General features: G+C 44.7%; 1 protein-coding gene and 1 long non-coding RNA gene across 2 annotated transcripts; one reads left to right on the top strand and one right to left on the bottom strand.

The window, feature by feature from the left end:
• The first annotated feature begins 2,125 nt into the window (after positions 1-2,125).
• LOC124679089 lies at positions 2,126-2,912 on the top strand. The gene is made up of 2 exons (XR_006994792.1): positions 2,126-2,460; positions 2,567-2,912. It is a non-coding gene; the product is annotated as an uncharacterized LOC124679089 (long non-coding RNA).
• A 4,326-nt stretch (positions 2,913-7,238) lies between these two features.
• Positions 7,239-9,258, bottom strand: LOC124671363 (eukaryotic translation initiation factor 5A). Its single transcript, XM_047207741.1, has 6 exons — positions 9,158-9,258; positions 8,911-9,057; positions 8,006-8,128; positions 7,860-7,916; positions 7,703-7,777; positions 7,239-7,604 (listed from the first exon to the last, which is right to left on the bottom strand). The coding sequence occupies exons 2-6, from the start codon at positions 9,034-9,036 to the stop codon at positions 7,500-7,502; spliced, it is 486 nt and encodes a 161-aa protein (XP_047063697.1). The 5' UTR covers positions 9,037-9,057; positions 9,158-9,258; the 3' UTR covers positions 7,239-7,499.
• Between the last annotated feature and the right edge of the window lie 8,612 nt (positions 9,259-17,870).

The following is a 17,870-nucleotide window of genomic DNA, read 5'->3' as shown; positions in this document are numbered from 1 at the left end:
AGGTCTCCCTTTGCCTCTATGTTGTCTTTCTCTAGATCTCCGTTTTCACATGCATGAGTGGCACTAGATCTAAAAATAAACCATAACGTCACAACTTTAGTGAACATGTACAAAAATCCTCTCTTTTAGAGGTTGCCCCTGCGGGGAAGAGTGAAATAGGGACCATAATCCTAGAGCAGCAGGTAGTTAAGCTGAATTAGAAATATGAGGTGGTAATGACTGAAAGCCACACAAAAAAAAATCCTAATGACTTGACTAAGCACACGGAAATATCCTTAATGGTAAACCGTAAGATGTGTAGGAATTACTTTTGAATCTTTATACTGTAGCATATAATCCTGTGTTACTGATAAATACAATCAATCTTGCACTACTAAAATGAATCAAGCATGTGCCAGATCAAATGCAAGGGAAATAGGGGAAACCTCGATCCGTTTGACATCTGCACTCCATCTGATGTTTATATGGTTTGTTCTCTAATACAACGAGTGCCAAAAAACAAAATGGCCAAAACAACACGTTCAAGTTTAAAGCTTCTAATATAAAGTGGATCGAATCAATCTCATCGTTGAGGAGCAACTTATCATACCCCTTTACTGTTATCCTTTGCTGCAACACAGCACAATTTAGAACATCTTTTCTTACCCACTAAATCTTTCCACAGAACTTTTGTAATGATGAGAATATCTTGCTCCCTTCTGGTTTTGGTAGTTACGATATATGCCGCCGTCAAGAAAGAGCATGGGCTGCCGCCGGCACATCGCACATTAGCACGACTTCAGCTGTACTGACGGACAGCAAGAGGTGACATTAGTTCAGTTATCAACTATTTTTTAGTTTCAGCATATGATTTTTCGGCCAAATACTGTCAACAGACTACTGTTCTGCCCGCCAAGTGCTGGCAACACAAGAACAAAGCTAGGAAATTTGGTACTAGAGCTGTAACTACTCAAACATGGACCCTTTTAGTGTTTTCTTTTCTTTTTGAGGTTCATCATCAGGTCTGTACATGCCCGGTTTTTCATAATGCATCCCATGCTTTTCTTGATCCGTTGTTATGCTGCTCATGTTCTATGCCAAATATTTCTTTAAATGTGTTCTAAGCCAAAGGTGCTTCTATTATTGGCCCTCCTGTTAAATTTTGTCACTTTGAATGTATAACTGAGTGGTAATTAATTGCAAGGTGATAGCATTATGATAAAACTGAATTTGGAATAACTAATTTATGTCACTTTAAATGTATAACAATTTAGAATAAATTTATTCTTGCAAGAATGGTTAGAATAACTGAATTATGGTAAAATTGATAGTGTCCTTGTGGATGTGGGACTAAGACATTTCAGATTGGGTCACTTATGCCCTTCATATTCCTCTGTTTCGCTCGCTCTGTCGGTAGCTCACTATATGCCATTCATATTCCTGAACCTATTAGGATACAAAGCTGATGCTCCAACCATGATTTCACTTTCTAATATTTTCTTTGCATCTGTGTTGTCACTTGGTCTAGCCAATACGTCATTGTGTTTATGTCAATAGGTCTTACAGTGATTGAACAATTCTTGGTCAAACCCATATATTCATTTGGCCATTAAATCTATTTGCCTAAAGATGGTATGTATTTGAGTTTCATGGAAAAGCATTAGTGCGTGTCATATATGAATCAATTTACTTTACTCGGTTATTTAAACTCTTCAAATGGTATATGATTCTGTAAATTGTATTTGTCTATTAAATATGCAGATTGGCATTCAAGTTCCTCTAGGATATTTTGCTAACGAAATTTCACTAGGCTGTACCTGATCATGTATGTGTTATTCCTTTTTTACCTTTTTAAGTCGCATGGTATCTAGAATGCCACTTTCTAATGTTCTATGTATTTTTTGCTGCATTTTTCATTAGATCTAAATATCCAATAGCAATGTGAATGTATGCGGGTGAGAAGAGTGCATAAACCGATGTTGCTTGAAGTGTATAATGTATCTTGCTTTATCTAGATACATGTCTTTACTGGTTTCTGATCTGTTTTGATGAGTTAAAGAGCTGATACTATGGTCTTGTTTTGGTCTATGAGAAACCTGTTACTCTTAATTCTCGTGCGTAGATGTGCTAAGTTTATCACCTGACTCTGCTGGTTTGATATCATATCATTTTTATGTGGTTGATCTATCATGTCTACGTTTCAACCACTGTGTATGCTGTAACATCTGTTTTTTTACAAACGCATCATGAATACCTTGTGGCGCTTAATAACTAGATTATGACGAGCTCTCTTACGGTTTACATGGTCTCATCACCATCAGGTATGTGGAAGACCTTGAACCACAGTAATTGCAGTTACACATGTAGTGTATAATTTTTTATGCACGCATTACAGCTTGCACTTGAAGAGGAATGATGAAGCCAAGAAGATGGCGTCTAAGAAGAACTGGTCTTGGCATGCTTCTGCAGCAGGCCATTCAAGTTGCATCTCACTCACACTTACCTTTACTCACTGATTTTAAATGCTCTTTGGAATTTAGAGCAGTTGAATGAGGTTTAGCTGATCTTTCTTTTGTTGCGGATACAGGTTCAGAAAAATATTCCGAGCGGTTTGGTTGCTCCAGCAGCAGCAATGATTTTAACAAGCCGGACAAGCCCTGTGGCAAAACTGTGGGCGATCTAGACATATAACTTCCTTGAGAAGAAATATACATAAATTGTATCTCCACCGCCACAAATGTGTGGCGAGAACAACAGAAATACAAAGTCTGTACTTTGTTTAGGTCTCAATAATTTTGTGTAGAGTTTATTCAGTTCAGCTCATCATAGGACATGCTTAATATTTTTTATCCACAGAAGGTTGTATCAGTGGGAGATTAGTTGATGTCATAGTTTTGACTCAGTATTTGCAACTCCCTGTCATCACTCAAAAAGAGGCTAGCTGAGACTGTTGGTGCTTTGTGTTGTTGAGTTCTGGGCGAGGTGATCACCTAATTGTGTATGACACATGAAGTTTATTAGTCTGCATGTTATTTTTGTAAGCAAGTTTTGTCTTCTAAAAGGGAAATAATATATGTTCCAGGGACATAATGATAATACTAAGTAACTCTACACAAGATGTGCACTGCTATTTCTCGATAACAATGGCAAAGTAACTATTTTTGTTTGCCATTAAAATTACTACCTCCGGTCCACTTTAATCGATGCGTGAGTGTGCCTACCAATAGGCTGCTGTTACCTTCCCACGGCGTCAAATTTTTCAGACCGGAGGGTGTACATCTTAGTAGTTTTTCCTACCTGCTTACTTAAGTGTCCGTTGGTTTTCATGGATAAAACCAATTTCTATTCAGTACAACTCCAATTCGTCTTCATATAGTATTGAAACAAGAAGCATATAAGCGATATGTGGTATTGAGGTTTTGAGGTTTTCCTTCTGTTTCAGAGGAAATAATTGTTCTATAGGGCAAGGATTAATTTCCTGCTTCACTGGCCAGGGACAAGCTAAGATGCCTCAAAGGTCATATGAGCTCTTCCAATTGGTTAGTTTTTATAGTTTAACTGAAGCAGACTTTTTCCCTCTAGACTACATGTGAATTCTCTTTGATTTTCGTTGTTGTCTTATTTGATGAGCTGGAGAAACAAATTTGTTGCTGATTTACGAATTTCTCTTTGATTTACCAAAAATATAGCTTGATTTTCGTTGCTAATGAGATGGAGAAATCACAAAGTGGTGCTTATGAAATATATGCCATCTAACTTTATGTCTTTTATTTTCTTTGTTTTATGGCGTGGGCTGCTGCAGGCTATTATTGCGAATGTTTCTCTAATAGGTAGTTGTCTTTCTTCACTTTATGGCACCTCCGATCTATCCTTCCTCTATGCATTATATGCTCTGTTTTGAAATAACTGGACCTAGATATGTTTTCACGGATTCGATCTTCATGTGTTAGTTCATCTATGAAGAGTTACTTTATTCAATCTAAATATCCTCTCATATTTTGTATAGCGAGATTGTTATCATCTGATCTGGAGAGCCTTGCTCTAGGAATCGCCGCTTCGGATTGAGTCTGAAGATGTGCTTTAGTCGGCACCTCCAGCTGAGTTTGAAGAGGTGTTTTTTTTGCACACTAAATATGTGCTGACAGGCAATACAATGGTCGTGGTCAATGATATTCGATCCAGCCGGAGCTATGAAATAAGATGGTAAGACAAATTTAGAAGCTTTTATATAGTCTACAAATATCACTTTGACAGAAAATGAGAAGCTTTATCACTTGGCAGGCCAGATAAATATCACTTTGGAACTTGATTCCCACCGTACCTGGCCATGGGAAGCCCGGCCCGAACGGCTCGGCCCAAATTTTCCAGGCTTAGGCCAGCCCGAGCATGTCTATGGGCCGGGCCTGGCCCGAAGATTGAGGCCTGATGGTCGGGCCGGGCCGGGCCTAGGCCTAAAAATGTGTGAAATAGAGAAGCGGCCTGGCCCAAGGCCCGAGGCCTGACGGACTTTTGTAGTGATGGGTCAGGCTTGGGCCTAAAAGTTAGGCCCGATGGTCGGGCTGGGCCTGGGCTTTTTTTTTTCCGTCGGGCTTTGTTAGACCCGACCCGAAGCCCGGCCCGGCCAGAAGAATGCCCAGGTATAATTCCCACTGAAGCAACCAAATATGAAGCTAAGATTAAGTAGAAAGCGAGAACAACAAAAACTTTTTTGTGTGTGTAACAAAGGCCACCTCTGTATAACCAACATGAATAGTTGGTTGTATATAAGTTCCGCGACTCAAATAATAATTCATATTGGTCCTTGCCTCTGTTTTCTCTAAGCTTAATAGAAAGTGTATAACATAACGTTCATCCGTACGTATGAAAGAGGGGGGCCGCCTGAAGGTGCTCCTCTAAATCTTTTAGAGCCCACTATCATAGTAAAAAATCATAAGGCGTAGATCTTAGCCTTTTTAATATATATATTTTGGATGCACATTGCTACTATGCTCCTCAGCCTTTTGCATCTATTTGTATATTTATGTGTTAGTTTTCTGCTACAACTTCCGAAGTACGCAATTGTTCTACCTATGTGTCTATCTATGGAATTGCTCACCTATCCGGTACACTTGGTTAGGTACACTTGGTTTGCTGTATACCGACATTGCTTTGTAAAACATAAGTGTATTATCATGTTGGCAGTTAATAGAATGCATATTGTCATGAGCTTCACGGGATCGTGCGCCAAGGCGCACATTTAAATCTAGTGGATACAAAGCCTAGCCTCCGCCCCAACCTACACATCCTCTCCCAGACCTCTCGTTGTCACCAGTAGATGTCGGCGAGCAAACAAGCTCGGCCCGACAGAGCAAGCTCCTCTCATGCGATGGGTATCGGTCCTAACCGACCCTCCCGTGTCATGGGCACCTCGGCGGCGGCCAAGGCATCCCCTAAGGTCACGACGTGATGGGGGATGCTCGTTGTGCGACGATCTTTGGGTGTGGCCTCCATGCGAGCTGATGGCGCCCCCAATAGCGATGGAATGTCATATGCTTGTTGGCTGTTGCGGACATGCTATGGGAGTCTTCCGTAAAACGTGACGGGCGATAATTAGACAACTCTCCCACCGGTCGCCCCCAAATCCAACCCCCAAAAAGTAAATCTTCAGCTCACCATCCCGTCTAGAGGAGCGCCGCCCAGGTCGACCCGCACGTGTGGCCGTGTGCCCGTGCTGCTGTTGACATCCATCGGCCTTGGCAGTCGGCGACCTCCGACGGCCGGCCACGGAGAAAGGGACATTAGGTACAGTAGCGTGGAGACAGAGGAGGAGACACTCTGCTCTCGGTTTACTTTCCTGACAATGCACCGAATAAATCAGCGGTTCAACAACTTTTGTGTCCGCTATATTGGATCCCCACCTGATTTGTTCGATGCATTGTCAGGAAAGCAAACCGAGAGCAATAAGAGTATACTACCTCCGTTTTAATAGTTAGGTCTGTATTTAAAGAAAATGTCAAACTATGTAAAATCTAACCAAATTTTTAGAATGAATTATTATCATGTATAATACAAAATCAACATATCATTATGATGAAGTATATTTTCGTATGATCTCTACATAATATTATAGTTGCTAATATTTTTTTCTAAAGGTTTGATCAAAGTACGTAGTTGGACTTTTTTTAAACAAAAATAGGACTTATTTATTAGAATGGAGGGAGTAGTACACATGAGCACACCACATTTAATACGTACCATCATCCGGACAATCTGTCTGCAGCACGAAGAAGTTGGGGTGGAGTACTTCACGTAGGACACGTTCGTGTCCGACTACCGTACGATGCAATATTTAGCCGTGTGCTGTAGTTTGGTGCAACCAACAGACGGTCTGATGTGCCGTGTCGGACAAGAATCGTACAAAATCAGTCGTGTGTATGCAAGACTCGTGAAGAAGTCTTCCGATGTCGAGTAGATAATCAGAGGCGATAGAAAGCGATGGAGAAGCTAATTATCACGATAAACACACAATTATCCACCGCACGGGCATCATGCCATTGCCAGCACATGGCACTGCCCACACGGGCAGCAGGCAAGTAGATGAGTCCCCTAATTAAAAATACGATCACGATAACAGACTTCGAAATCAGGGGAAAAAAGTGATGAGATGATATTTTGCTTCCTTGAAAAGAACGGCATGGCAAGCCAAATCAAGATCACAGGACATTGCATCAGTCGGTAATGACCAGCCCCATTCCTGAATCAACCTTGAGGCAAACTAGCCGTATGGTGCATCGTTTTTAGCACGAAAGCCGTATGAATTTAGCACAAAAGGCATCTGCCAGGTTCAGAAGATGACCCCACGCAGCTCTGATGAAAGGCAGACCACTTCAGGAATCAGGAGGAGCACCCGAACCTATGCCATTTAAGTAGAGACAAGTTGTCAACCAGTGATGCGCTCAGTTAGCAGATACCTTCAGGTGCAGGTATTTCCTTGGGTGCAGACAACTGTAACCAAGACGCCGCTTCATACCATTCACTATAATTGGCTACAAAATCAGTAATTAGTGGCTACAAGGCTTCAAATTGAGCAGTTTAATTAAGACGGTTAAGTTGGGATTGTATTCTCCTCTAGAAGGATAGTCAATATGCGTAAGGCATCCATCCAATATCCGTAGCAAACCAAAATTCACAAGAACGCTTCGAATCAAGCGATCTAGCTAACAACATATTATGAAGCAAGCAACAACCATGATAAAACCAAGAAATGCAGCACATAGGAATTAACCCAAACCAATTCATAGATAGATAGATAGATAGCACGGATGAGCAACCCGGATTCCAAGATCCAGCCACCCACTCGGTTCCAATTTCAAAAGGGTATAATAGAGATAGATAGATAACAAAGTACTAGCAGCACCTCAAGCATTCGGTGTACAGAGCACACAAATCCAACAGATATCTTGATGCCTATGTATGTGTATCTCGAACACCCAGAAGCACTAGATACCAAGCGTCACAAGTAGGCAACCGCGCAGAGCAGCTTACTTGCCACCGCCAACCTCCTTCACGGCGCAGATCTGTTCTTCACCCATGGCACACATCACAGACAGGATCAGGTCCTTGCCCTCTTCAAATCCACTCTTGATCTGTATTTCAGAATAAGACATTAAGATAATAGAACAGACAGTAGAGCAGAAAGTACATGCAGCTCAACAAGCTTTGATGGCTAGAGCAGAGCACTGACCTGTTTAACCAGATCTTCATCAGCAGGGAGCTTCAGGTCATCCTTAGTGTCACCACTCTCAGTTAAGAGGCTGAGCTGTAAAATTCACATGAATTGTCAAAATCAGGGAATGCTTTGCACAAAATAGACAGTAAAGCCAAATTGGAAACAAACATACATATCCATCTTCAGCAATGTCAATCAGCTGATAATCCTTGCGGTCAACATGGGGGATCTGGATGATAGCGCGATAGAGGAAGTTAGATAAGATTGGACAAGTAACAACAACCCAACGAAATGAAGCATGATCTCCATGTAGCTTACATCACAGTTGTGGGATGAAGGAACAATATCCTCAAGCTTCTTTGAGTTAAAGATGTCAATGGCAACGAAGTGGCACTTTGCGTGACCATGCTTCCCAGTCTTGGAAGTGGAGACCTCAACAACCTAGAACAAAGTTTATAAAGCAATTAATTTTCAGAAAATGTGTTCGACAACAAGTACTTTTTCTTACGGAACACAAGAATAACAGCAGATATTGGACAATCAGCCGTGCAAAGTAAAAGAAACGCAACCATAATTCAGCAGCAAACACTTGGGAAATTATAAGCACAGATCTGAGAAAAAAGATACAAACAGCATCTATTATGTGGAGGTAAGGAGTGGAGACTGGCAGTATTGTACTTTAACTAAAACTGATTAAATATGTGAACTAATAATTAATAAGAGACCCAAAACTGATTAAATATGTAAACTGCTGATTAAATACCATATACACCCTCCTCCGTCACATAATATAAGATGTTATTATGTCAAATATATATCCGTGAGCTATGACATAAATATGCCAACTGGTGATTAAACAAGCAAGTTAAATCCCTTGAATAACAGAAATCACCATTCACAACTAATTTCCCGAAATCCTGCCATGGCAAGATTTACTGAAACACGGGGATGCAAAAGATCCTAATCCATAACGTGACAGATCTAGCCTCGTTAAGATTTCCGGGAACAAGTAGCTGGATACCTAGGTAAAGATTCAAATCCACTACCGCGGATACAAAGAAACTTAGTGAAATTACTGAAGACTTGTAGATCTACAAACTCCTAAAACGAAAACTAATCATCGCAGTCGATTCACAGACGAATCAACCAACCAACCAAACAGAAAATAATACAATCAACCACAAGCAATCGTGTCGGATGAACTAGATCCAAAAGGCGCAGACCTTGCAGGGACGGCCCTTGATGACGATGTGTCCACTCTTGCGGATGGTGCCGGCCTGCTGCGGGTAGGTCTTGGAGGCGCCGGAGTCGGCCTTGGACTCGAAGTGGTGCTCATCGGTGTCCGACATCTCCGACGATCCTCCTGAGTACTGCCACAACGACAAGGATAAGGGAAAGAGGACGATGAGAAGAAGGAACTCGGAATCGATTAGATATGCGGCGGATCTGTATTGGGAAGGGGGTGCTCACCGGCGGTCGGCGGGGGTTCGGAGCAGAGGCGGAGAGGCAGCGGCAGCGGAGGGTGGATGGATCCAGGAAGCTAGGGTTCTTGGCTCCGCACTCCTCCCAGCTTTTTATGCGATGGGGATAGCCGCCGCCGGATAGGGGTTGCCTCTTTTGGGCCGCATGTCACATCAGTCCTTCATGGGCCTACACAAGGCCGTCATGTTTAGGCAGATGTGCAAGAGATCACGCCCATGTATATGCGGCCCAAGTTCCATATTTTTGCAGTACATATGTTGAGGGTGTAAATAAGAAGGACACGGCTAGGGAGCACTCGGATGCTCCTTTGTCCATCCAAGCACTCCCCCTAAAAATAGAAAGTTTACCACAATACGTGCATTTAATGTTATGTGATTTTTTTTCAAAAAGTCATAACTTTTAAACCATTTATCGAAATTGTGATCCGTTTTCATCGTTAGACCTCTTACGATGAGATCTTCGAAACTAAATCCCATTTGTATATATTTCGACAATTTTTTTTTCGAAAACCAACTCAGTCGTCGCGAAAAATCAACTCTAGTATTATGGTGAAGCAACTTCATACAAAGAGTTGGTTACACTACCTTTTTTGAATATTTTGTGCCAACTTAGTTTCTATGATACTTGGTTGGCAACAACTGCCATCAACTTCAGTATTGAGACATCAACTTTGCTCTACTTGTTGCCAATCATACTTTCTAGTACTGTTAGTAACCTGATTTTCTATGTGCACAACTTAGTAGCAATGAAAATACAACTTCATATCAAACAGTCCGCAACTTTTGGTACATCGGTATGCAACTTCAGTATAACGGTACACCATTTTGACAAACAATGATGCTAGCTGACTTAGTACTAGCAGTAGGTAAGTTAGATACAATGATACGCAAGTTCACGATAATGGAGCCCAACTAGCGGTGGGCAACTTAGGCGTGTTGTTACGTGAGATACAACTTAGTGGTAGCCATCCATATTGTAGGCAAAGTACGCGAGATGCAACTTTACATATGGGATATGCAACTTTGCATTAGAAGTACACAACTTAGCAATTGTAGGTATGAAACTTAGCACTAAGAGGTATACATGTTAGCAATAATAAATGTGCAACTAAGCACAACGGGATACAACTTAGCAATAATTAATGGGCATGAAACTTCGCAATAGAAGGTATGCAACTTAACACCAGTAAGTATGCAACTTAACACTAATGAGTATACAACTTAATACTAGTGTGGGTATGCAACCTAACAATAATGAGTATATAATTTAGCAATAGTAGGTATGCAACTTAGCACATGTGTGTAATAACAATTAACTGCTTAAAAACACGAGTTAGGAAATATGTTAGTGAACGACTTATCGCGTGTAAAATAAGACTTAGCTTGCCTATGCTACCAAAAATACTACCCAAAAAATGTGAAGAACTAATTTATCGTACACCCCCGATGACACGGCCCGAACTTTGCTTGTTTCAGCTACATCTCAGTTGGTAAATGGATGCAACTTGGGATAAAAAGAAACTTAGGTCGCGGCGAGCACCACCACACGTGCTCGGATCTCCGAGGTCCCGGCGAGGAGCGGAAGCCGCGCGGCAAGGGCGAGATGGAGGCGCGAGGAGGCCTTGGCAGCGTGCCATCTACGACACACGAGCACATGAGCGATTGCGGTCACCGGAGATGAGGAAGCCAAAACCACGAACAGGGGCTCCTCGTGGATCCAGCGGCGGTGCTCACGTGTGGGGTGGAGCGAGGCGGCCATGAGGCGAGTGGCGCAGCGCTGGGAGCGGTTGCAGGCACGCGCGGCGCACTTGGCGGGCAGCGGCCGAGTCGGCGGCGGCACTCACGCACGGGGTGGAGCGAGTCTGTCGTGAGGCGAGCGGTGCAGCACTAGGGTGTTCCCAAGCGCGCGCGTTGATCGGTGCGCGAGCGCGCGCGGTTGTGTTGCCCGGAGCTTGGCCGGGCAGGAGACGGCGACACAAATCGGGTTGAGGGAGATGACTGAGGAGGCGGTTGGCGGATCGGCTGGATCCCAGGTGTGATGGTGTCCTCAACTTACTTTAGATGATAGAACCAACTTAGTGAGGTGATAAAAGTAACTTCGCCATATTGTCAAAAAGCAACTTAACTAATATAGAAGATGATGAAGGAAAAAAAAAGGAAAACCAATTAAGTTGGATTAAGTGACCAACTTAGCTATGTTGAATAAGACAATTTAATGAAAATTATTGTATAACTTTAAAAAGGGGTAGTGCCAAAGAAAACTAAATGAACTTAACTGGAATTTAAATTCAACTAAAAATACAACTATGGTGGATTCCAGTACCCAACTTAGCTATATTGAACACTGCAACTTAATGTAAATTACTATACAACTTAATGTAAATTAGCTATATTGAACGCGTTGGAGATACTCTAAACTGGACAGGCCAAGAGGCCAGCCAGGCCAACTAGTCAGCCCCGAACCGGACAGGCCAAGAGACCAGCCAGGCCAACTAGCTAGTCAGCCCCGAACCGGCGAACCCTATCCTAATGCACGCACGCACGCACCCCATAGTTCGATCCCCTTTAGCCGCTCTCCCTCTTCTTCCTCGCGAGGTGACGACCTCCCTTTCTCCGTGCTTGCTTCCTCCCCCACCTTGATGCCCCGGCTCCCCCTGCTGGCCTCGCTCCGGCCACGCGTGATCCTCGCCCCTACCGTTCCTCTTCTTCCCCCGACAAGCGCCGCCTCGCCCAGCTCGCCCCGGAGCACCCAGCTACCTCCCGCCGGTCTCCTTCACTGGCACCGGCAGTCGCAGCGGGAGGAACTGGTGCTGTACGAGGGCGCGGTGGTCGGCCGGGCTCCAAGGCGGGGCATGCGGTAGCCAGATGGCGCCGCGCAGTGGTGTGGGTTCCCGGCGTCGCGCGGTGCAGTGGTTGGGGGCCTCCCGCCGGCGCGAGGTGCATAGGTCGAGGGCCTCTCTGCGGCGCCCGCTGCGGGTCGGTGCCCCCGGCGACACGAGGTAGCCGGCGGAGGTACGATTTTGGCGAGCGGGAGCTAAGCTAGGTGGGGAGGAAGAAATCAGGTGGGATTCTGTCCGGAAGGATTTCCGACAATCGCTTCCATCAGACGCATCGGACGGTCATCAATCGAGTGCTGGAACTGACACCCAGCATCCAAGCACTTTTTAGCAATTGGGAAATAAGAAAGTAACAGCAAAGCAAAAGGCAAAGGAAAGATTCGTTGGAAGTAACCAGTCAAACTGGGAGAAGTTGTTAGTATAAAACCACCATATTTCTAGCTAAATTTGCATTTACATGATAAAAGGCTATCATCTTTTATACGTGAATTGATACCGTTTCTGGTTGGTGACACCGCCAAACTGATGTTGTGGACTAAGACCCACTTTTTTTTCAAACTAGGCAAGGCTTGCCATTTCATTGATAAAGAAGAAGATGGCCGGTTAATTAACAGGTAACCGACCAAAAACAGATACAAGTGCACCACCATCGTCATGAAACATGACCACATTGAGCACACCCACCGACCGACCTGGCCAAATGCCAACAATTGGCCACACACTCCAACGAGAGACAACTCCGACTCGAACGAGGAGCTTTGCAAGAGAACTATGTTGGGCTTGCGCCGACCGAATCCACCACGACCCACTGGTTGCTGGTCATTGTTGTCACGGGGACACTCCACCGTACCGTAGCTCCAACTTCACAGCGACACATCGAAAAACGAGAGAACCCATCGGACACTCCGGTAACAAGCTAACGAACTCCGGCATACCACTGCCAGCAGCCGTCCCATGTGCCGCTCCTCCATGAGCAGCAGCCTACCGCTGCCCCGGCCGACCGCGTCACACCGACATGAATCTGGACATGGAGGCCCCAAGATTTGCGCCCAGGCCCGGCCCTGGGGCAGGGCAAGCGGGGTGGCCGCCCTGGGCCCAAAAAATTCAAGGGCCCATCTTTTGGGCTATGCATTACAAGGCCCGCCTGGTGGTGTTCAGGTAGGCAGGAAATCAACGCAGGAAATAAGAGAGGCCCACAGACCGCGACGAGACTAAGGGTTCAGGAATCACGAGATTAGATTGGTAGCCGCATATAAGTACGTGTGCGTGTACGCTAGCTGCTTAGTGGAAATCGCGACACTCCCGAGTTCCGACCCTTGAAAATGGCGCTCGGCCCTTGATGTGTCCCGATCTGAAACTGCGACGAAATACCGGGACGAGCATGGAGAGAAAATTGTCCATCGCGATGGTGCAACACCCTACATGTATTTCTCTGATTCTTCATATATAAGTGATCTATTCTATGCCCTAATTTCTGAGGATTGTTGATTGTTCTTGGATTGATGATGACAGTTGTGTTTTAATTGTTCCAAACGGATGATTCATAATCAATGAAGTGTTCATTATTTTGGAACCTACAGTATATCATTTTGCAAATCTCTTTCATTTCATATATATTTATACAAATGTTGATGACATATTATAAGTACAATCCATATTTAAAGTTATAAGTTGTTGACTAGAGAAATTAAAGGGAGCCTTATATTTTGGGATGACCGATCCACTTTGAGGATTTAATATTATCATGTCAAATAAAAAAATATTTTTTATACTTGTGTTAGGGGCCTTAGATTCCAGTTTCCCCCCGGGTCCCCGAAATCTCAGGACCGTCCCTATTTGCGCCCAGCATGCCACCGCGGGTCGTGGCCTCACTGACCTCGCAACTCTGCCGCGCGAGAAGAAGATGGTCACTGCGCCGCCTGATGTTGTGCAGAGTAATGCAGTTGGGAAACCCCAAAAGGAAGGTATGATGAGCACAGCAGCAAGTTTTCCCTCGAAAAGAAACCAAGGTTTAATCGACAAGTAGGAGAAAGAAATCACTTCTGAAGGTTGTTGCTGGCTGACTTTGGCAGGGCGCACTACCGGTGTCGGCAACAACGTGGAACCTGCACACAACACAACCAAACTACTTTGCCCCAACTTACAGTGAGGTTGCCAATCTCACTGGTTTTGCTGAAAACAAAGGATTACACGTATAGTGTGGAAAGAGATGTTTGTTTGCAGTGAAATAACGAAAACAGTGCTTGCAGTAAGGAAACAGAACAGGTATTTGTAGTAGATGGTTTTATCAGTGTAAAAGAAAGGACCGGGGTCCACAGTTCACTAGAGGTGTCTCTTCATAAAGATAAATAACATGCTGGGTAAACAAATTACATCTGGGTAATTGACAGAATAAAGACCATACATGACAAGATGATTACTATGAGATTCATTTGGGCATTACAACGAGATTCAAAGATGTAACCCAACTGCATCTATGACTAACAATCCACCCTCAGGATATCATCCGAACAACTTGGGGTATTAAGTTGCAAGCAACAGATTATTGCATTAAGTAAAGTGTGTGAAGTAAATAATAAAATTATCCTTGGATAAAGCATTTTTGTTTTATCCCTAGTAGCAATAACACATTTACAACCTTATGAGTTATTGTTACTCTCCCAGATTTCTAGAGGCATGAACCCACTATCGAGCATAAATACTCCCTCTTGAAGTCACAAGCAAATACTTGGCTAGAACATCTACTTAGGGGTGGAATCGAGCCAAGCCGAGCCGGCTCGAGGCTCGGCTCGTGGAGGCTCGAGGGAATTCGAGCCGAGCCCAGGCTTGGCTTGCTGCAGATGAGGGGCTGAAAAGTGGGCTTGAGGCTCGGCTCGTACGGCTCACGAGCCATCCACCAAAATTAGATGGGAGGTATCCCGTGCCCTGCTCACGAACATGATTCCTCTCCCAGTGTCTTGCTCGTGTCCCTAGCGATAGGGTTGGAGCGCGACGCCGCGTCGCCATCCTCGCCGGCCTCCACCAGCAACGCCGGCCACCGTCGCCCCCTTCTCCTCCTCCAATGGATCCCACTGACCATCTGCCCCGGTGCTCACCTAGGACGCCCACAGGGCCTAGGGTTAGTGGTGGGTGCCGCCCGGCCCGCCCGTCGCTCGACTCAGCCCTCCGCCCGTCGTCCCTCCGCCCGAACCAGGCGGCTCCTCTCCTTCACGCTCACGGCTGAGCCCAGCAACGCCGGCCTCCACCCTCACTGTAAACTTCTCCTTCTCCAAATCTCTTTCATTTCTTCAAATTTGCTAGTAAGTTTCTGTAATTAATTTTAATTTGGTGATGGTAATTACTATTAGAACATACTGTTGTACGCTGCATCCCGATTGATATCTTTAGTTATTGCTTATCTTTAGCTATTTTTTGGTTTCTTTAGTTGCTGCAATGTTTTGTACAACAACAAAAATGAATCTAAATGTTGTATAGATTCGACATGCGGCTTACGAAATGACAAGGGATGCCAACGATGGTCGTGGGAGATGAAATGATGGAGCGGTGGTTCTTTTATCGTTGAAATTCATGTTTAGCTATGACTCATGTTCTATTTGTTCTATTCGGAGTTGTTGAACTAAGTGCATGTGTTTGTAATGTATGACACTATATTGGAATAAGTACATGCATTTGTGTGGTGAGAACTTGTCATGTATGCTACTTTGTGAAACATGTTAGACTATGTTTTGGATGTATTCATGCTATATTGTTGTTTATACTTGTGAAATGCTACGTTTTTATCATAGATTATGGCTAATTATTAAATTACATCGAGCCCTCGAGTCGGCTTGCAAGCTTAATCGAGCGGGCTTGTCGAGCCTCGAGCCTTGATTGGAAGGTTTAGGTTTGGCTTGCCTCATCTTCGAGCCGAGTCGAGCCTGAGCCAAGCCTTGTCGAGCCCAAGCCGAGCCCCGAGCCTCGAGCTTCAAGTCCACCCCTACATCTACTGCCAACGGAGAGCATGCAAGATCACAAATAACATATAAAAACAGATGTATAATCAACTCAATCATACTACTCAATAATCATCGGATCTCAGCAAACACAACATGTAGCATTACATAAAGATGATCTTGATCATGTTAGGCAGCTCACAAGATCTAAACATGAAGCATAAGGAGGAGAAGACAACCATCTAGCTACTGCTATGGACTCATAGTCCAAAAATAAACTACTCTCGCATCACTTCGGAGGCGGGCATGGTGATGAAGAGGCCTCTGGTGATGACCTCCCTCTCGGGCAGGGTGCCAAGAAGAGCTTCAGAACCCTCCCGAACTAGGGTCGACGATGGCGGCGGCTACAGGACTTTTCGTGGATGGAGGCTCGGGTATTTAGGTTTTTCCCGAGGATGTCAATTTATAGGCGAAAGGGCGATGTTGGTGGGTGATACGTCTCAAACGTATCTATAATTTCTTATGTTCCATGCTAGTTTTATGACAATACTCACTTGTTTTATACACACTTTACATTATTTATACGCATTTTCCGGCACTAACCTATTAACGAGATGCCGAAGCGCCGGTTCTCGTTTTGTGCTGTTTTTGGTTTCGTAAATCCTACACAGGGAATATTCTCGGAATTGGACGAAACGAACGCCCAGGGTCTTATTTTTCCACGGAGCTTCCAGAAGACCGAAAAGGATACAAAGTGGGGCCACGAGGCGCCCTAACCATAGGGCGGCGCGGCCAGCATGGGGCCCGCGCCGGCCTATGGTGTGGGGCCCCCGTGCCTCCTCCGACTCTGCCCTTCCGCCTACTTAAACTCTCCGTCGCGAAAACCCTATTACCGAGAGCCACGATACGGAAAAAATTCCAGAGACGCCGCCGCCGCCAATCCCATCTCGGGGGATTCAGGAGATTGATACATCTCCGACGTATCGATAATTTCTTATGTTCTATGCCATATTATTGATGATACCTACATGTTTTATGCACACTTTATGTCATATTCGTGCATTTTCTGGAACTAACCTATTAACAAGATGCCGAAGTGCCGGTTCCGTTTTCTGCTGTTTTTGGTTTCAGAAATCCTAGTAACGAAATATTCTCGGAATTGGACGAAACGAAGACCCGGGGCCCTATTTTTCCACGGAGCTTCCGGAAGACCGAAGAACACACGAAGTGGGGCCACGAGGTGGCCGAGCTATAGGGCGGCGCGGCCCAAGCCCCGGCCGCGCCGACCTATAGTGTGGACCCCTCGTGACGCCCCTTGACCTGCCCTTCCGCCTACTTAAAGCCTCCGTCGCGAAACCCCCGAGGCGAAAAACCACGATACGGAAAACCTTACCGAGACGCCGTCGCCGCCGATCCCATCTCGGGGGATTCCGGAGATCTCCTCCGGCACCCCTGCCGGAGAGGGGATTCATCTCCCGGGGGACTCTACACCGCCATGGTCGCCTCCGGAGTGATGAGTGAGTAGTTCACCCCTGGACTATGGGTCCATAGCAGTAGCTAGATGGTTGTCTTCTCCTCATTGTGCTTCATTGTTGGATCTTGTGAGCTGCCTAACATGATCAAGATCATCTATCTCGTAATTCTATATGTTGTGTTTGTCGGGATCCGATGGATAGAGAATACCATGTCATGTTAATTATCAAGTTATTATACATGTGTTGTTTATGATCTTCCATGCTCTCCGTTTCTAGTAGAGGCTCGGCCAAGTTTTTACTTTTAACTCCAAGAGGGAGTACTTATGCTCGATAGTGGGTTCATGCCTGCATTGACACCGGGACGATGTGACAGAAAGTTCTAAGGTTGTGTTGTGCTTGTTGCCACTAGGGATAAAACATTTACGCTATGTCCGAGGATGTAGTTGTTGATTACATTA

The sequence above is a fragment of the Lolium rigidum genome, chromosome 7 (genome assembly GCF_022539505.1).
Source record: "Lolium rigidum isolate FL_2022 chromosome 7, APGP_CSIRO_Lrig_0.1, whole genome shotgun sequence".
In the NCBI taxonomy this organism is placed as follows: domain Eukaryota; kingdom Viridiplantae; phylum Streptophyta; class Magnoliopsida; order Poales; family Poaceae; genus Lolium; species Lolium rigidum.
The sequence above is the reverse complement of the archived record's forward strand: the minus strand, read 5'-3'. Positions and strand labels throughout refer to the sequence as shown.

Coding starts and splice junctions, on each gene's coding strand:
- LOC124671363 (XM_047207741.1), bottom strand. CDS start 9,036: ATGTCGGACACCGATGAGCACCACTTCGAGTCCAAGGCCGACTCCGGC. Junction 7,917..8,005: donor CTTCATCCCACAACTGTGAT/GTAAGCTACATG, acceptor GCTATCATCCAG/ATCCCCCATGTTGACCGCAA. Junction 7,605..7,702: donor ATGAAGATCTGGTTAAACAG/GTCAGTGCTCTG, acceptor TCTGAAATACAG/ATCAAGAGTGGATTTGAAGA.